At 33.0% G+C, this 18,985-nt stretch overlaps 1 protein-coding gene across 1 annotated transcript in view; it reads left to right on the top strand.

The window, feature by feature from the left end:
• The window catches only part of FSTL5 (follistatin like 5), a 268,181-nt gene that overhangs the window by 163,759 nt on the left and 85,437 nt on the right, over window positions 1-18,985 (top strand). Inside the window, exon 8 of the mRNA XM_025385806.1 lies at window positions 15,120-15,269. Coding sequence (XP_025241591.1) covers window positions 15,120-15,269 — 150 coding nt within the window. The remainder of the gene's footprint in view (window positions 1-15,119; window positions 15,270-18,985) is intronic.

Genomic DNA, 18,985 nt, shown 5'->3' with positions numbered 1-18,985 from the left:
TAGATAAGACCTGATATATTTAGAGTATAGAATCAAATCTCTCAGAAAATGGTGTTGTGCTTGCTGAAATAAAAACTCAATTTTGGTATAATGTCAGATTATGTTAGGTTTCAGGTTTTGATAGTGAGTTGGTGAGGATATATACAACAGACTTTTAGTTATTTTTCATCTTTTTTCCATCTTGTTATGTAGCTTTACTAGATACGATTATTTCTATATTTATCCCAGTTGTACACATGATTTCATCATGTCACCCAGAGTATGAACTTCAAGCAAATAGAATTATATTTCAGACTTCTGGATTCAGGACTCAAACTGAAAAGGAGTTTGGAAATATGTTTAAAATTACAGGCTCAAAAACAAGCTTTCCCAAGATCACCAACTTGGTTACTCTTCTGGTTTTCTACCACGGTTCCATCCTTATCTATTACTCTTTTATTCTTTGACACTTCTTCATTCAGCCACCTTCTTTGCTTGTTACAGATCTAACTGCTGCTCTTCACATATGCCATGGTATTACTTATTATTTAATGGATCCTGAAATAAGTTTAAAGAAAACCATGTGTCTTATTATGCATATGTCTTATATTGTGGAACCTGAAAGATCTATTACTGATTTGTTGTTGTTGTTGTTGTTTTGTTTTGTTGAAACAAGTTCTCACTCTTTCACCGAGGTTGGTGGACCGTGGTGCATTCATAGCTTACTGCAGTCTTGAGTTCCTGGGCTCAAGGGATCCTTCTACCTCAGCCTCGTGGGTAGCTGAAATTACAAGTGCATACCACTGAATCCGATTAATTATTTTCAATTTTTTGCAGAGATGGGGCCTCACAAGCTGCCCAGGCTAGTCTTTAATTCCTGGGCTCAAGAGATTCTCTTGACTTAACTTCTGAAGCTCTAGGATTACAGCCATGAGCCATCTCAGCCAGCCTATACCTGTTTTTAATGCTAACTTAAATTATACTGAACTGTAGAACTGAACTCATTATACTTTACACAGGGAGTCTGATGTAAGTCTCCTCTAAAATGTCTGTTATCCAGGTTTGGAGTTTCCACAAGCCAAAATTATTTTACCTTTATAAACTACTGTTACCAGTCTGTTAGAAAAGAATTCTTGCATAGGAACAGGTTGTTTGTAATGTCCAGAATACTTACGTTTCAAGAAATTGAAACTGAAATTAGAAATTGGGAAGCTCAATGGTCCACATTTCTGCTATTGTTGACCTTTATCTCAAGCAAAGCAACCTTCAGGGTGTTCATCAGTTCCCTTGCTCTGTTTCTAGTCCAGTTATACTTCTGCAAACTTGGTCCTCGAAAATAGTCGTTTGAAATACCAGCCTCTTTACATGATGCAGACAATCCATTTCCCCATGAAGCCAGTGAGTAACCTTTTGAATACAACACCACCATCTTTCAGAAGGGGAATCAAAATGTTTCCCCACTTATTTATTTATTTTTTTTCCTCAGGGTGTCTCTTTTCAAACCTGACTTAACTTATAGAGTTATAGAATGATAACAACGTGAGCCTTAGTCCCTTTGTGGTTACAGTGATATCCTGCAAAGAGCTTCCTGAAGAGAGGAATGTAAACTACTTCTAACTATTCCTTAGAAGATTATTCTGTAGATTTAAAAAGAAATGAATTTAACAAATCAGTGCTTGACATCGTAGATGTAAAGAGGTCTTATAAAGCTTCCTTAATAATCACACTGTTTTATAATTCTCACTTTGTGTTTCTGTTAAGCTTTAATATGTAAGCCTAAAATTGGGGAGAACAACAGTGGAAAGCTCATAAATGTAATGGAGTTGTATAGCATTATTAAGTGGGCCAAGCAGCATATGAAGTCCTTTCAAGAGATTATCGCTAACAAGTAGCCAAGGTATTTGGATGAATGTGATCAGAATGATGTGTGTTTCAGACAATCCATCGACAACATTTTTATATGATTAATAAGGACTCACTTACACACATGTAAAAGTGCATTCCACACACTTTACAAATAAACGTGTTTAAGGTTATTTAGATTTTTCAATAGAAACTTCTTAAAGGTAAAATTGAAGATTTTGACAGAAAAAATATTGATACAAATATATTTAAACATCAAAACCTTTTACTTGAGATTTACAAAATCACACAAATCTATCATATTAGATGTGTCTTAAAGAATACTTAGTCTTTTCATATAAGATTTATTTTAACACAAAAAAAGGACCTATTTTTTCCAGGTAATATATTTCCATGGCAAATATAAAATAAAACAAAATATTTTATTATAAAATACAATATATTATTCCTTCATGTTTCCCTATGTCTAGTGCCAGCTCGATCAATTGCTACATTTAATCACTAAAAAAGGTAGTTAGCGATGGTATTTCTTGAATTATCAATATTAAATATTGTCTGTTGGTGTTCTTCTATGAAAGACAATAATTTTGCTTATACAATTCTAATAACTTTTTCTTCCTAAATATATTGAAAATTATATAATTATTTTGCATACTCATGGGTTAGATTTACAATATAATGATTAAATCTTTAGCTTTTATTTTTCTCAACATTTCTAAAAATTTTCATTTAACTATAAGTTTCTGAATACTGGCTTCATTTCTCACTGTTTACTTTTGATATTTCAACAATAGTTCTCACAATTTCAATTTAACAGTGAAGACATCCATTTCTTTAAAATTTTTTTCCATATTTTAAGAAAGTCACAAATATCAGTCTGGAGGTGGTGAGGGAAGGAAAGTATACTATGAGAAACTGTGTTTCAATTTTATTTTACTAAATGTTTCTATTGGTAAATATTAAAAATTAACTCTTCAGTATTTAAAAATACATTTACATTTCTCCATGTACTATATAATTATTTTATATACCATGTTGTCTGCATGGAAATTAAGAAAGAACTATATAATAAGAATTACAATGAAAACAGCTTAAACTTCAAAATTATCATTCATATTTTAGTGTGTAAGCTGCCAACTTATTGCTCATTATAACTCGTTTTTTTCTATCTTAGTCATTTATTTTCAAAATGTTGTTGATCCCATTTTAGAGGACATATTATGGGTTGCTTGGCAAATTAATGGCAGAGTCAATATTTCATCTAGAACTTGCCAAGCAAAAACATAGTTGCGCCATGAGCTATGCTGTCCACCTATTTTTTAATTTTAGAAAACAACAGAATTAAAGCAGCTGCTGTTTTCATGTAAACACATATTACATATATATGCATATATACATGTTAACAGAAAGGTGTACTAGAAGTTATGTTCTGGCTATATTTTAAAATAAATATTTCATAGTATGCCTCTACAGTAGTTTATAGATGAGATCTAAATTTGACCCATTTAATATTGACTTCCAAATTATCACTCATGCACGGAGGTTTGTTTACTTGTTTATCCGTATTTGGAATTTGCTTTGTGTCAAGCATTGTGATAGGCAGGGGATAGAAAATAATAACATAACAGATACAGAAATTTTAAGCACACTCAAGTGTAATGGTTGCTCTTATAGACAGATGTACACTGAGGGCACAAAAAGAGAAATAATACTACTGAATTTCTCCTAATTTAAATATTTTTCAAAAGATCAGGAAACTAGGCTGTCTTAAAGATATAGAAGGGTAAAAGGAAGATGAAATTGATATGTGGCTGCATATTGTGTAATCCTATTATAAATCTCATTTGTATAGCTTTAAAGAAAATTTAACATAAAACACATTTCAAGGGTGCAACTACTGGCAGCATAACTGTATTGCTTGAAAACTCTACCAAGGTGTTTCTGCTGGAATGGGGAATGGGATCTATTTGTTGGCTGTCTCTCTCTCTCTCTTTTTTTTTTTTTTTTTTTTTTGAGACAGAGTCTCACTCTGTTGCCCAGGCTGGATTTCAGTGGGGTGTTCTTAACTCACTGCAACCTCTGCCTCCCGGTTCAAGCCAGTCTCCTGCCTCAGCTTCTACAGTAGCTGGGATTACAATCGCGTGCCACCACGCCCAGCTAATTTTTGTATTTTTAGTAAAAACGAGGTTTCACCATGTTGACCAGGCTGGTATTGAAGTCCTGACCTCAGGTGATTTGCCCACCTGTTTCCCAAAGTGCTGGGATTACAGGCATGAGCCACCACGCCCGGCCTGTAGGCTCTCTCCTAAGTGTTATTGCTTCCACCCTGAAAAAGAAGCAATCAGTTCTATCCCATCTCTGTTTTAAAGTAAAAAATTAACTCCTTATGATAGGAGCAAAGGAGAAAGATTACATGTTTAAAAATGTATATATCTAGTATCATTTACATTCAAAACTTAACTCTGTAATCTGTGATTTTCACTAAACAGTAGCTAATATAATTTCACAAAAGATATCTAATAGCTGATAGCTCCCTTTTGAACTTACTTGAAAAATTAAAAGATAGGATTAAATAATAGCATACTGATTATATAATCGGTATATATTTCTTTTTTTTTTTTTTTTTTTTTTTTATTTTGAGGCAGAGTCTTTCTCTGTCGCCCAGGCTGGAGTGCAGTGGCCGGATCTCAGCTCACTGCAAGCTCCGCCTCCCGGGTTCACGCCATTCTCCGGCCTCAGCCTCCCGAGTAGCTGGGACTACAGGTGCCCGCCACCTCGCCCGGCTAGTTTTTTGTATTTCTTAATAGAGACGGGGTTTCACCGTGTTAGCCAGGATGGTCTCGATCTCCTGACCTCGTGATCCGCCCGTCTAATCTGTATATATTTCTAAGGATTTACACTGAATTAAATCACCGGGTCAGGTTTTGTGAATTCTCAATATTGTTTTCAAGTTGTTACTCTGAAGAATTTTCCTAAAATGGATAATGTGGCCTGGAACCCTATTTAAATTTTCAGTAAAAAAAAAAGAGGCCAGATAAAATGTAATATTTTATAAATATGATAATAAATGTATAGTTATCAATGTAATGGACAAAGATAATGCGCTTTTTATTTCTATGTTTTCATTTCAAATGAAGGTAGGTACAGAGCCAAAGTCTTTAAGTAAATGATGCTTTTTAAAAAACAAATCTTTTGGCCAGGTGCGGTGGTTCATGCCTGTAATCCCAGCACTTTGGGAGGCCGAGGCGGGCGGATCACGAGGTCAGGAGATCGATACCATCCTGGCTAACACGGTGAAACCCCGTCTCTACTAAAAATACAAAAATTTAGCCAGGCGTGGTGGCGGGCGCCTGTAGTCCCAGCTACTTGGGAGGCTGAGGCAGGAGAATGGCGTGAACCCGGGAGGCAGAGCTTGCGGAGAGCTGAAATCATGCTACTAGGAGCAAGACTCGTCTCAAAAAAAAAAAAAAAAGGTCATTTTTATGGGTTTCCTTTAAATGATAAAACATAGCAATAGTATACATATATAACAATCTTTGTCCAATATTACTTTACCACATAACTGTATGAAATCAAATGCAAAGCTCTTTTAGTCATTCTTATGTAGCACAAATTTATGTGTGAATTACAATAACGCTTAAAAATTAAACACATATAATTATCTCTGTAAAACATTTATAGTTTTTAAAGATAAATTGATTTCATTTCAGAGTAATTTTTTCAGTCAATTGTAGTTTTGCAAACCCTATTAAGCCTTTGTTCCATGTAAGGCACTTCTGTACCAGACAATATGGAAAGATGGAAGAACGAAGCACCAGCTGTATTGTGAGATTATGTGCCACAGGAAAAAAAAAGTTTAATTCCTAAGTGATATACTGTACTGAATCAAATGTGGATAATCCAGCAATCATAAAATCCACCTGATTTATCCTTCCATGTCAACATTTTTTAGTTAGTAAACAGAGTGAGATAATCACAGGGAAAGCCTACATATGCATATCTAGAATAGTAATTAATAAAATCTGTCTCACTCCTCAATTAAGTTTCCCAAAAATAGAAATTGTACAACATGTGTTATCAGAACTCGTGTGTCATTACTAAAAGGAGAGAGAAACATTTAAGAGGGAGAAAGGAGAACTTGTATTATATCAGATGTTCCATCTTCAAACTGTATGACACTTTTCCTTAAAAGTTTGTTTTTTATTATTTTATGAATTTGTAATAAGAAATAATGAAATTAATTCCACAATAATATTAGAAATTCAGAGGATCAGAGTAAATTAAATCCAACTAGAATTCATATAAAATGTCTTTTAAAAACTAGAATTTTTATTTCAACAGAATTCATGTCTCTATTTTCTGGTCATATGAATAAAACGAATATAATGCAGATTTTGAAATTTAAAAAACCTATTAAATGAAAAATCCGGCTGAGAAAATGAATTCTACATGATAGGACTGAAGTACAAAAACGAACCAAAAAAAATTACATTTTAATTCCTGCAGCCATGTTTTAAAAGCTGCATTAAGAAAGTATCCCAAACTCCCTCTTTTCAATGTTTAATAAAAAGGCTGGATATCTATTGTCAGGAAAACTGCACAGAAAGATGTATACTTTTGGCACTTAAAACAAATATTTTATTGACTTTTTCATGATAAGAATTTATTAATCAACAGTTGGTGGTCACTTAACTTCATGTGTTACGTGGTAATTATTTTCTTTAGTTTTATTTTTTTTTCCCTCACTAACCAACCCACTAACTGTGCTGCGTGCCACAAGTTAAAGAAAGAATATCACTGCTCCTGTACAATTCAAATAGTCATCATATCGAGGAAAGTTTAAACACATCTAATTCTTTAATTCCAACTTACCCATACTAGGTTTAAATTAGTTTGATCCATAAACCCTCATTGTTCATACAATTTGCAATTACCAATATCCATCCAGTCATTTTCTATTATTTTTGCTTTAATATTGTTTCCATTCCAACACCTTTTTGTCAAGCTCTATTTACTATTTTTTTGATCTAACTCTAGACCTTTTGTCTTGATATTTAATTTGCTTTCCCTACTATTCAAATATATGCCTTTCCCAACAGACATTAAGTGCCTGCCTGCCTCTCCTGTTCTCAGTGTCTAATGGCACCTGGACCTTCCCCCTAGCTAGGATTTCAGCTCCTTTACAATAACTATAAAAGCCAGAAAAGCTACCACCTAGTGCTACATTCACAAAGCATCTAGAATTTGGTTTTTATGTTCTGTAAGCATTTGAAATTTAACACCCTACAGTTGTGTCTTTTTAAACCAGCTTTTCTTTTCTAATTCAATATTTTTATAAACCACTATAACATTTCACATTTAAGCAGAGTTGAAATAATTCAAATAAATTGGGGTTTTTTTCATAAAAAAAAAATTGACAAACTTCTGATTTAATCCTCTCGATTTTCAGGTAAAGAAATGAGAAAGATCAAGTGATTTGTTCAGTCATGGAACTGCCAAACGCCAGATAGAACAAAATTCTTCTTGCCCTATATGCAATAATCATGCCACATTTAAAGTAGCTCTCTAAATCTCTTGAACATGCACAGCAAACTTCCTTCCAAAACATTTGGTAATTTTTTTTTTTACGTTTGCATCAAAAACATGTAGACTGTTACAGTTTTTGTCAAATGTAGCACATCGATAATTTTCTATATGAAAATAGGAGGTAACTTTTATTGATCACTTGACCTTTTCAAATATGATTGTATGTACTTCTCACAATAACTCCATGTGATAGCTAATATTATTATACCCAATTTACCAATGAGGTAACAAGCCTCAACAGGTCTACTTGCACAGACAATATAAGTACACCTTTGGACATTACACTGAGGTCTCTTTGGCCTCAAAACCTGTTATTTTTAACCTCTCCAATATGCTATCTGTAAAGAGAAAACAATGCTTAGCTTATGATAGCATAGTGTTATAAGCTTTGTTTTTATTGTATTGCTGAAAGACATAATATATTAAAAGAAAGAATAAACAATTCTGTAATGTAGCCTTTGGACCTTGATATCCTAAAGCAAAATCATGCTACATAAGTGTGTCCATGTAGCACAAAGTAGGCAAATACAGCCCCCAAGTTACCATGACTACCTCTATTCTGACTAATATGAGAAAGACTGCTTATGATATTATAAATGAAATCGGAAATTGAATGGGATAAATTTAATATATCTCATTTTAGAAAAAATATATTGCTTTGGTTATAAGCAATTTAAAAATTACTGAAAGTATTTTATCCTCAGTGCTTTAAAAAAATGGTCAAATGAGGAGACTATTCAATGCTACCAAATCGTTCAATGCATTTTTGTAAGATTGATTTTTTCCAATATTGCCAAGCGATATTGAAAGGAATTTATATCTAGCGTATTCACAAATAGTTCAGTCTTGATCATGTGTGTATACAGACAAATATTTCTACATGACTATAAATATATCCTAGGAATCCAAACCTGAATATTCTAATTCAGTACAAAAGTAACTGTGTTGTATTTGCCTTGATTTATGACAAACTGAATAAATCCTCATTCAGAATAATTATTTATATTCCTTGCATTTGACAAACTGAACATTTTTTCTCCAAGTATTTTATTATTCACTTTCAAAATTTACAGCAATAGACTCAGATTGTGACAGCTTCATTAAAAATATATACTTAAAAGAAAGACTGAAAGAGAGAAAGAGAGAGAGCTACAATAAAAACGCATGAAATCAGTGCTTCCTAAACTCTGTGGGAGAAAAAAGATCACTGAGTTTTGCTCATTCTGTTTTTCTCTTGTAAAAACCAGTGGATAGTTTTCACTACATGAAATCCTCCAGGCAAATTTGACAATACTCAAGCTGGTTTAAATACTATTAAATTAGATAGGTCTACTGATCACATACAGGGAAATTACGGCAATGTCAAATTGCTATAAAAGGTTCTCAATGGTTAATTTCAATATCTATGCAATCCTCAGCTTGGTAGCAAATTGTATGTCAACTGGCAGCAGTTTACAGACCACATTTTGATTAGTACTACTCTAGAATTCAGTTTCTCAATGATTCTGCATGACATTGCATAGTGTTTAATATAATGATTGAGTAACATACACCACTTCTTGACTTTTTTTTTTTGGCTATTATAAGTGACATTTAAACACATATTTACTAAGCAAATATTGTACCTTCAGCATTATGTTTGGGAAATGTAGAAATACAGGAATAGCAAAGGCTAACATTTTAATTGGAAATATAATATATGATTCATTGCCAAATTATGTCACAAAATAAAAATTCTGTGAAAATTCAGACAAGAAGAAAATCAGTGAAACACCTCGAAGCTAGGAATGAATTATGTAGGTGTTGGAAATTTGGCTGCCAAAGATAGGTTGAAAATAATTTGACAAAGTATTTTGGAGTGCTTTTCAATAGCTGTGGAAAATCATTGTTTTTCACGAAATATTAAGTAGAATGTTCTAGCTGATGGACAGGACATTTGTTGATGAACAATGGATATAAAAGTTATACATTTGTAATTAATTAAAATTCATACCAAAATGTATTAATTATTTTTTTACAAAAGAGGGGGTACTAGGAAAGAGTAACTAAAAGAAACTCTGTAGAAAACAGAAAGGATTATGTTGACGGCTCTATTTCCTATGAGGCAATCTTATACATTATTTGTGGCAGGAAGGTACAGAGACAGTGGTTAATTTACACACATCGGCAACCAAGAGAAAAATCCCAATTCAATTTTCAGTTACAAAAAGTGGGTAGGGACTCTCTGCCTGTCTTAGGAACCTGATTGGTAGAGAAGCATAAAAGTAAAACAATGCGAAACTATCATAACTACTAACTAGATCAGTGAGAGACCCAGGCCTGCAGTGTTTCCAGAAGTTTTCAGACTTAAGTACCTTTATTTAATGATATATTAAGACACCAAACCCTTTCTCCCCTCCTTTGTCTCAACATCTGTTTTCTTTCAGTACTTGTCTAATAGAGTCTACATAACAAACATGGGTGGATCTCCAAGGCTCCCTAAATCGGGACTCAAGTTGTATATATACATGTTAGACCACCTTATTTACCACATTTGTATTTCTGCGTTCTTCATGATACCAGCGACAGTTTGTTTTTATTCACATAAATTACAGAATGCATTGGTAATCCAAATTATGCAGAGAACCAGATATTTACTGGGTTTTTTGTTTGTTTTGTTTTGCTTTTTTTGAGGCGGAGTCTTACTCTGTCGCCCAGGCTGGAGTGCAGTGCTGCGATCTTGGCTCACTGCAACCTCTGCCTTCTGGGTTGAAGCCATTCTCCTGCCTCAGCCTCCTAAGTGTCTGGGATTACTTAGGTGTGCACCACCATGCCCTGATAATTTTTGTATTTCCATTTTTAGTAGAGACGGAGTTTCACCATGTTGGCTAGGCTGGTCTTGAACTCCTGACCTGAAGAGATCCACCTGCCTTGGCCTCCCAAAGTGCTGGGATTACAGGCCTGAGCTGCTGCGCCCAGCCTCATTAGCATTTAACTAATGGCTCTTTCAGTGCTTTAGTTTCCCATCTTCCAAAGTCCGTACATTTACTTTTTTTTTTTTCCTAAAAGACAAGACATTTGACATATAAACTATACTTATGTTCAATATATAAGTTTGGAATATTTGTATTGTGAATTTTATTTTGTTACGTTTCTATTCAATAGTCTCCTACTATATAGAACTACTCAGTTTTTTAAAACTTTTCTAATACAAATCACTTTCTTTGTGTTCAGGAATGCAAGTATTTGATCCTTTCTTTGGTTTATTTCTTTCATTAAGTTTTGGATCAACTTTAATACTTCCTTTAAGATAGTATACTTTTTTGTTCTGCATTATCTCTCTGTTTGAAACCACCTGTTCAACAATTTTCCTAGAAGAAGACAGCAGAGGAAAGTCTGGTGAATGACAAGGCCATAGATTAGTGTCTGGGTGTTACCTGACCATGATAGTAATTAGGCAATCAGAATGGATGAGTTTTCAGAGGAATTTAATGTAAAGGAAATAGAGCAGAAAACTAAAGTCTGAGCCTTGACTTTTCTGAAGCCACATCCAGGGAACCGAAGATAAAGTAGCCGCCACAGGCAGAAAGAATTTAAATAATATGACAAAAATGATAACTAAGGTCAGAATGTATACTAAAATGGGATCAGCAACTTTTTTTCTTCTGCAAATGGCCAGATAGTAAGTAAATATCTTAGACTTTTCAGGACATATGTCTGTCATTATAACATGAAAGATGCCATAATATTTAAATGAATAGGTATAGTTGGGTTATAATACATCTTCATTTCTGTAAATTTGAATCTCATATAATATTTACTTGTCATGAAATTGTACTCCTTTTTTTATTTTTTTTTCAACCATTAAAAGATAAAGAAAACATTCCTAGTTTCTGGATCATACCAAATTAGGCAGTGGGCCAAATTTGGCCTGCGGGACCATTATTTGAGAATCTCTGCCTTGCAAGAATGAAAGAACATTTTATGACAAATCAAGTGTCTGAAACAGGTAAATGCAGCTGAAATTACAAGCAACTTGAAAGCAAGCATTCTCTCATATTCATGTTTTCATTTTCAAGCATAGCTTTGCACAACATTCTTCACATAGTAAGGTCTCAATAAATGCTTTCCAATGAGAAATAAAGGATAATAATTGGAAATTCTGAGGCCACTGGTGACTTTGAAAATGTATCTTTTAAAATAGATGATGTCATGAAAGCCTGTTTGAAGCATGATCAGTTTAGAGTGAAAGGTTGGGAAATGCAAGAAAGGTTGTTCAAAAGTCTGATGGATGATTGAAATGGAAATATTAATTCAATTGAAGCTGTTTTATGAAGTGTTTCTTAAATTTATGGGGCAATGTTAATGTCTAAATAATTGAATAGTTAAAATTATAAGAAAAATTGAGGGCAGGTCTTTCTGAAAGTAAGGAGTAGTGGACATATCTTTTAAGATTAGATAGAAGGATGAGAGGAGGTAGTCCTGACAACAACTTATTGAGGTGGAAGCAAGGAAAATAGACGTGTTTGTGAGAAATATTTGTCTTTAGAAATGATGCAGGATGACCTGAGAAGGAGAATATGAAGAGGAAGGAAGGAAAGATTGGAATTTAAAGATTTTAAGGCAAAGTATTTTTAATAGGTAATTAGTCTAATAAATGAAAATGGCAACATCCTAGTAGAAGACAAGTGTATATATGATTCTGTTTGATTTACCTTGGCTTAGCAAATCAGATATTAGTAACATTATTTAAAATGCTAATTAAAATTTGTACCATCAGTAGTGATATAACTTGTACTCTTTAACATTTTGGGAAAGTATAATACATGTGTAGGAAATATGTGATTAAATATGGAAAAGATCCAAAAGAAATAAATTCTAAATATACATTAGAAATGTCTTTTCCCGGACTCTCATCTCCGTTAGTTTATACCTTATTAATTCTGTTCACCCTAAATGTTAGTATACATTTCTGTAAAAGTGATTTAATAATACTCTTTGATATAATCCCTGGCAGCTTTCCTCATCAGTATGTATTATCTTAATCTTATTTTTCATCTCTGGATTCTGTGTCTCCTTTTTGTCCCATTAAATCTCTAATTCATGTTAAAAAAACATTCCTCTACTATTTTTCTTCCATAGAAATAAATATTAATATGAGAAAATAAAAGAGTGCTATCGTAAAGTGAGAAATAATATAATTAGAAATAATATCATAAAGCAAAGCAAAGAAAATCCAGGATTACTGTCAGGAAACTTTTAATGGCTTTGTAAAAATGATTGTAAGTCTGGTCAAGGATGTCTTATTGGGACAGCATCCAAATAGAAACTAATTCCCAGCAGACCAGTTTATTTTACTGTTGAATAGTTCTGTAGCAAACAAAGGGGTGGAAATTGTTCGTGGTTCAGCAGTTGTTTGGCTGACAGTTATGTGTCAGGTCGCTCACACTTTTCATTACTTTGGCAGGTTTTACACAACAGCGAAGAATTTGTAAACAATTTCCCTGTATTCAGAGCCTTTCACCAACCTTCGTTCCCACTTTTTTCCCACTTCTTCATGCCTCTCAAGTACATATTTTTATCTAGTGTTTGTTTCTCGCAAAATAGATTCTTGTCCTTGACATTAAGTATACTTCTGAAGAAAAGGTTGTCTTAGAAAACAGTGTGTCAGTAGGAATTGGTGAATGAAAGTATAATACTGCATTCTAAGCACGTAGTGAAGACAGACTTCTGCCTCCAGGTTTGGGTTACCTCCAAACATTCTGCCTCCAGGTTTGGGTTACCTTAAGAATGCCAAGGACTTTACTCAGGTTGACCTCCCGAATAGTCACCTGTAATGGCCGTGGTACACAGAATTAATTTCATAAATCCAGGACTACCTGAAACACCATACGATACGTGCTTCATTTTCAGTCTTTCCGCTTATGCCTTAGAAGCTTAGAACAATCTCTGCTGTTTAGAGGAGAACACTATTGTTTTATGTTCCTAAACCATGCAACACTGAACCAGATCTTAAAAATTAATGGACACTCCAGAGCCTTCCCGAATTAGATCTGACATTTGGAGAACATTAACCGCAGGCCACACACTGGATGTCTCATTGCAAAGTGCTGTGGTATTTACATTAATTACCAAATTTTATGCAAAAAGGAAAACCACCTACAATGGTTATGCAGCCTGAGAAAGGTTACATTTTTTAGTTGTTCAATGTGGTTACTCAATGTCAAATATGGTATACTGCTATCAGTGTTATCTTTAGAAATAAATGCTTAGTGATACTGATAATGAGAATGTGGTTGATTTTTGTCTTATGATTATTAAATACATATGCTGAATTGTATCTCTGTTGAAAAACGAATGTTTTTATATAGATTAGAAAAAATAATCTTATTGTAAGTTAGCTTAGAGATAATAACTGGAGTATACAAATAAATGAAATTAGACATTAGTTGCTAATTATCAGACAAAAAATACTGGAATAATTGTTTATCATTATATTATTATTATATAAATAACTCTTTCTTACTGCACAGACTTTTTTTTTTTTTTTTTTTTTTTTTTTGAGACAGAGTCTCACTATGTCACCCAGGCTGGAGTGCAGTGGCGTGGTCTCAGCTCACTACAAGCTCCACCTCCCAGGTTCAGGCCGTTCTCCTGCCTCAGCCTCCCGAGTAGCTGGGACTACATGCACCCGCCACCACGCCCGGCTAATTTTTTTGTATTTTTAGTGGAGACGGGGTTTCACCATGTTAGCGAGGATGATCTCGATCTCCTGACCTCATGATCCTCCCACCTCACCCTCCCAAAGTGCTGGGATTACAGGCATAAGCCGCCACACCTGGCCTGCACATACGTTTTATGTACATTTTAACCAGTCTCTCTTATTTGTGGTTTTTCTAACTGTAATAGAACAGTGCGTAAAAGAAAACTCGAAAACACTTCATACACTTTTACTTATGCTATGACTCCCAGGATAAATCACAAGGGCTTGCGTATCTCTTCCACAATCATTTTTTGACAATATGAAGGAAAAGAGGAAATAGAGGGAGGGGCTTTTTTGGCCTCATTTACGGTCATCTAACACAAAGTATGCAATCTTCAACCAGAAGGCAGTTCTAGGGTAAGGAAGCAGAATAAGAAGCTTTGGGAATATTGAAAGATTTTATAAAATTTGACCTTGATTGAAAAATAAAACAACCATTGAGAATAACTACCTTATTATAATTTATTTAAGCTTTGATTTACTAGAAATTAAACGAATCCTGAAATCTTTTCCAGAAGATTATATGACTTAACAAAACTATGAATTTGCTATGAGGACAGCCACTAATGTTGTGAAAAACTCAGAATATACTTTAAGTGTGACATTTATTCTGTTAAAGAAACTTGAGACTGGGAAAATTTGGGGAAAGATGTTGGACTTTTTGAAGTTGCTGAGTTATAACCAAGTAGGAAAAAAATGAAAGAACTGCATTTTACTAGAAAAATAAGTAATTAAGAACATAAAATGTACTTTAAAGGAATCTCATTTACATTGCTTTCCATACATATTTAATGAACTGAAATATGTTCTATTAATTAAACTTTATGTATATATTTAACATTTGATGCTGAAAGTTGTAGAGAATGAAACATTAATTTTACCCATGATATTGTCAGGTATGTGTTATAATTTAAGATATAAATTTCATTTTATCTTTCCTAAATTACAGGATGAAGTCTGTCCCAAAGCTGAGGGAGATGAAGTTCAGAGTTGTGTGTGGGCATCAGCTGTTAATGTCAAAGACAAGTTCATTTATGTTGCACAGCCAACTTTGGACAGAGTCCTTATTGTTGATGTGCAGTCCCAAAAAGTTGTTCAGGTATGAATAATTACTACTTGTGGAAAAGTAAATCTTTAAAAAATATTTATATTATTGCCGTAATCGTTTCCAGGTAACTTGATTGTCACTGATAATATGTTTCCTTACTTGGATAACTAGAAAATTTACGCAATTTCTGCAAACTCTTCTCTCATTCTGTTCCTTAAGCCTAATGAATTCAGGAGATAATTTAAGTTTTTTGTTTTCAGAAATTAAATCCACGAACACTTCGTAATATTAACCTGCCTAGTGCCACACAAATCTCCCTCCCAGCTGCGTATTCTATCTAGAGCAAGGAAGGCACAGTCAGAGCAGGCAGAAGCCAATTAAGACATTCCTGCTTATCATTATAGAACTGGAATGGAGGCCTCCTTATTTTATTCTTAATAAAGACCAAGACAATCGTAGGCTTCACTAGATGACAGTAACCTAGTAGAATTTGCTAGGTAGTAGTAAAATAAATAATATGTAAGTATGTTAGAGATAGAGAAAGCAATCTATAATAAACATTGCCATGGTCATGCTTTCACAATTCTCTGAATTCATACTTCAAGTTTGAGCCACTAACTGTTGCAGCCCATGCTCTTTACCTGAAATCAGTTGCAGAACAACCAAGGTGAAGTGCAGGGTTGATGTCCAGTCAGTCTGGTCCCTTAATTATTTTCATCTTTTGCTTCTCAGCTCAGAGAAAAGTAAGTTAACTAGCTTTATGAGATATGTACAATCTGTTAAATGGGAATAATAAATATATGTATCTTGTGAAGTTATTTTAAGAATTACATGAATAATGCATGTAAAGTATTTATAGTAGACCCTGGCATGTTGAAGTGCCATATGCCTGTTTCCTATCAAAATTTCTCGGGAGACTGGACCCAAAACATTCCTTCATTTACAGAGAATGTTTTCAGTCAATATTGGTTTGAAGTTAAACCTCTAATTTTGATTTCTGTCTAGCACTACAAAAAGTGTTAAGATGTTCAAAGTAGGACTACACATTCTAAAAGTCATTAACAACTTCACATGAATTCATTCATTCATCCATCCATCCATCCATCCATCCATCCATCCATCCATTCACCCATTCACCATGTAGCACTTCATCCATATATTCTGTATTTATTTAACAATTGCTTATTATGTGTTTCTTATTTCACAAATACAAACATGAAAAATATTTCTGCTATGAAGAGCTGGCACTTCCAGGTTTACAAATTGACAGTAAATAACTGGCCTAATGGTTCACTTTCTAATATGAGAATGAGCAGTACAATCATGAGTAAAAGGATGAATAGTTACTCTAATAGAAAACCCTAAGGCCTTAAGGTTACACATTTATTATGAATATACAATCTAATGGTCTGATATTTATTGTGAGAAAAAATTTTGCTGTATATTTCACTTCTTTGTTTCTGATTTTTGAGACTGTGGGATTTTGACTAGGCTGGATTTTTATTTCAGCTACAACATAGGCCAACACAAATTATAAGCATTCGATTTGGAATTATCAAAACTCCTTGCTGGATTAAAATTGGAAATATATTTTAGAAATAATCAGGCTGGTTTTTAAATTGAGTTTTCAAACTAGAGAACTATACTCACTGAATATAAATTATCTAAGTGATGTTCAAAAGTGGGAAGAGCTAACATCACTTATTATTCATATAATTCCACCTTCAAATAATGGTGAAACATTTAAAATAGAAAAGATTAATAAAAAATGTTCAAGTGATATGGTAATTACATAAACTGTATTATTTTTCAAAATGCCTATTATTACTATGAAATATTAGAGGAACTTATAAAACTTCACAAAATGAAAAGCAGATAATAATATGATACAATCATGATTGCAGAGATTTTTCAGCTTAGTATCTAACACATTTTTATAGGTTGATAAATTGGGGCACAGTCCAAATGCATTCTCCTTATGACCATGTTATTATAATAATAATTACTTATATTACTCATTCTAGATACTACCTATTTGAAGGAAATTATTATGTAGATTTCTATTACCACATATAAATATTGACTGATTTTGAGCATAAATGGATATATATGATATTCATGATCTGAATCTGGCTATTTGTGCTTTACATTATGATTGCAAGATCATTTTGTTCGTAGCTGTTGCTAGTGTAATTCTTTGTTTTATTGCTGTGAAGAAACTGATTACAGTTGATTCTCATTGTTGTGGATTCTGTATTTATAGTTACCTACTTGTTTAAATTTATTTATAACCATGGCATTTTATGGTCATTTGTAGGCATACCTAGATGTGAAAACTTTTTTATTGCTAAATATACACATGCCCCTCTGTATTTGAACAAGAAGATATTCTGCCTTCTTGTTTTAACTTTCATACTATAAATGAATATTCTTTCCATGCTCAATTTAATACCTTTAAAAAAAAAATCCGTGCTTTTGACAATTTTGTTGTTTAAAACCGCCTCCACACATAGTGTTGAAGTGCTGTCTAGAGTTCCCAAGTACAAGAAGGTTGTGATGCGCCTAATGGTAAGTTTTGTTCAGGCATGAGTTGTAATGCTGTTGGCCGTGAGTTCCATCTTCATCAGTTAACAATGTGTATTAAATAAGGTGTCTTTAGACAGATACATACATAAAGCAAGGTGATGTATTGATTGGTTGATTCCAATAATATGAACAAAAGCTCAACAGATCATAACTCTTCACTTCCTTTATGAAATCAGTATTCAGTAATTCGGTGTTAGTGATGATTTATAGAGGAACTATCATAAATAATTAGAATTTACTATATTTGAGTATCAGACTTGTATTTATCCATTCTACTGCTAACAGACATTTAAAGTGTATTTAAATTTGTACTATAGTGAATAATACAATTTGCTACAATTTTGTACACTTTTTGTGTGCAAAATATGAAATTCTTTTCATATATACATATATGAGTTGAAATGTGAGACCAAATATTACATGTGAGTTTATGTGTGTGTATGCATGTTAAGCTATCCAAGGTGCATCATTTTCCAAATGATTATATTTAACTTCCAAAAATAGCATATGTGACTATCAGTAGTGATAAATTTTTAACTAATATTACATTTAATCTACTGATGAAATTAGGGAGCTGTGAAATATTTACACTATTGAGACTTTTTCTATATTTCTGCATTGATGATCATTTTGTCTGTTAACATTTTACTTTCAAGTTTTATAATAACCCTGTATTTCTCGAATAAATTCTTAAAATTGAAAAAGCCAAAATATATCTTCTAAAAATTCAAAGTGAATTATTAAAATTTAAATTGCTATGTATATGTTAAACAGTAGTTTTAATAAAAGAGGAGAATGATTAACTAAGTTCAGAGATAGACCTGAATTACAAATAATGCAGTCAATCAAATAATGCAGTGTATTGAGGAAAAGAGAAGGCAAATATAAATGAAGAATTAAGACATAAAGTCAGAATTAACATATGTGTAATAATATTTCCTAAAATAGATAATAGAAAGAAAAGGGAAAAGTTAATATTTCGGTCAAAATTAATAATAATTGCATAAAGTATAATAAACTATAATAATTAATAATTTATATAACATGAAACAATATAAAACCACTTATGTAAACCCTCAGATTTAGGACAAGGAAACTCAATTGGAAAACAAAAAATTACACTTTAAAAAGGCAGTAATTTATCTGCCTTTTTAAGATCTTCCTTTTTCCTTTTGGTTGTG

Source organism: Theropithecus gelada, chromosome 5 (genome assembly GCF_003255815.1).
Source record: "Theropithecus gelada isolate Dixy chromosome 5, Tgel_1.0, whole genome shotgun sequence".
NCBI lineage: Eukaryota > Metazoa > Chordata > Mammalia > Primates > Cercopithecidae > Theropithecus > Theropithecus gelada.
Note: the sequence above shows the minus strand (reverse complement) of the source record. Positions and strands in the feature narration are given on the sequence as shown.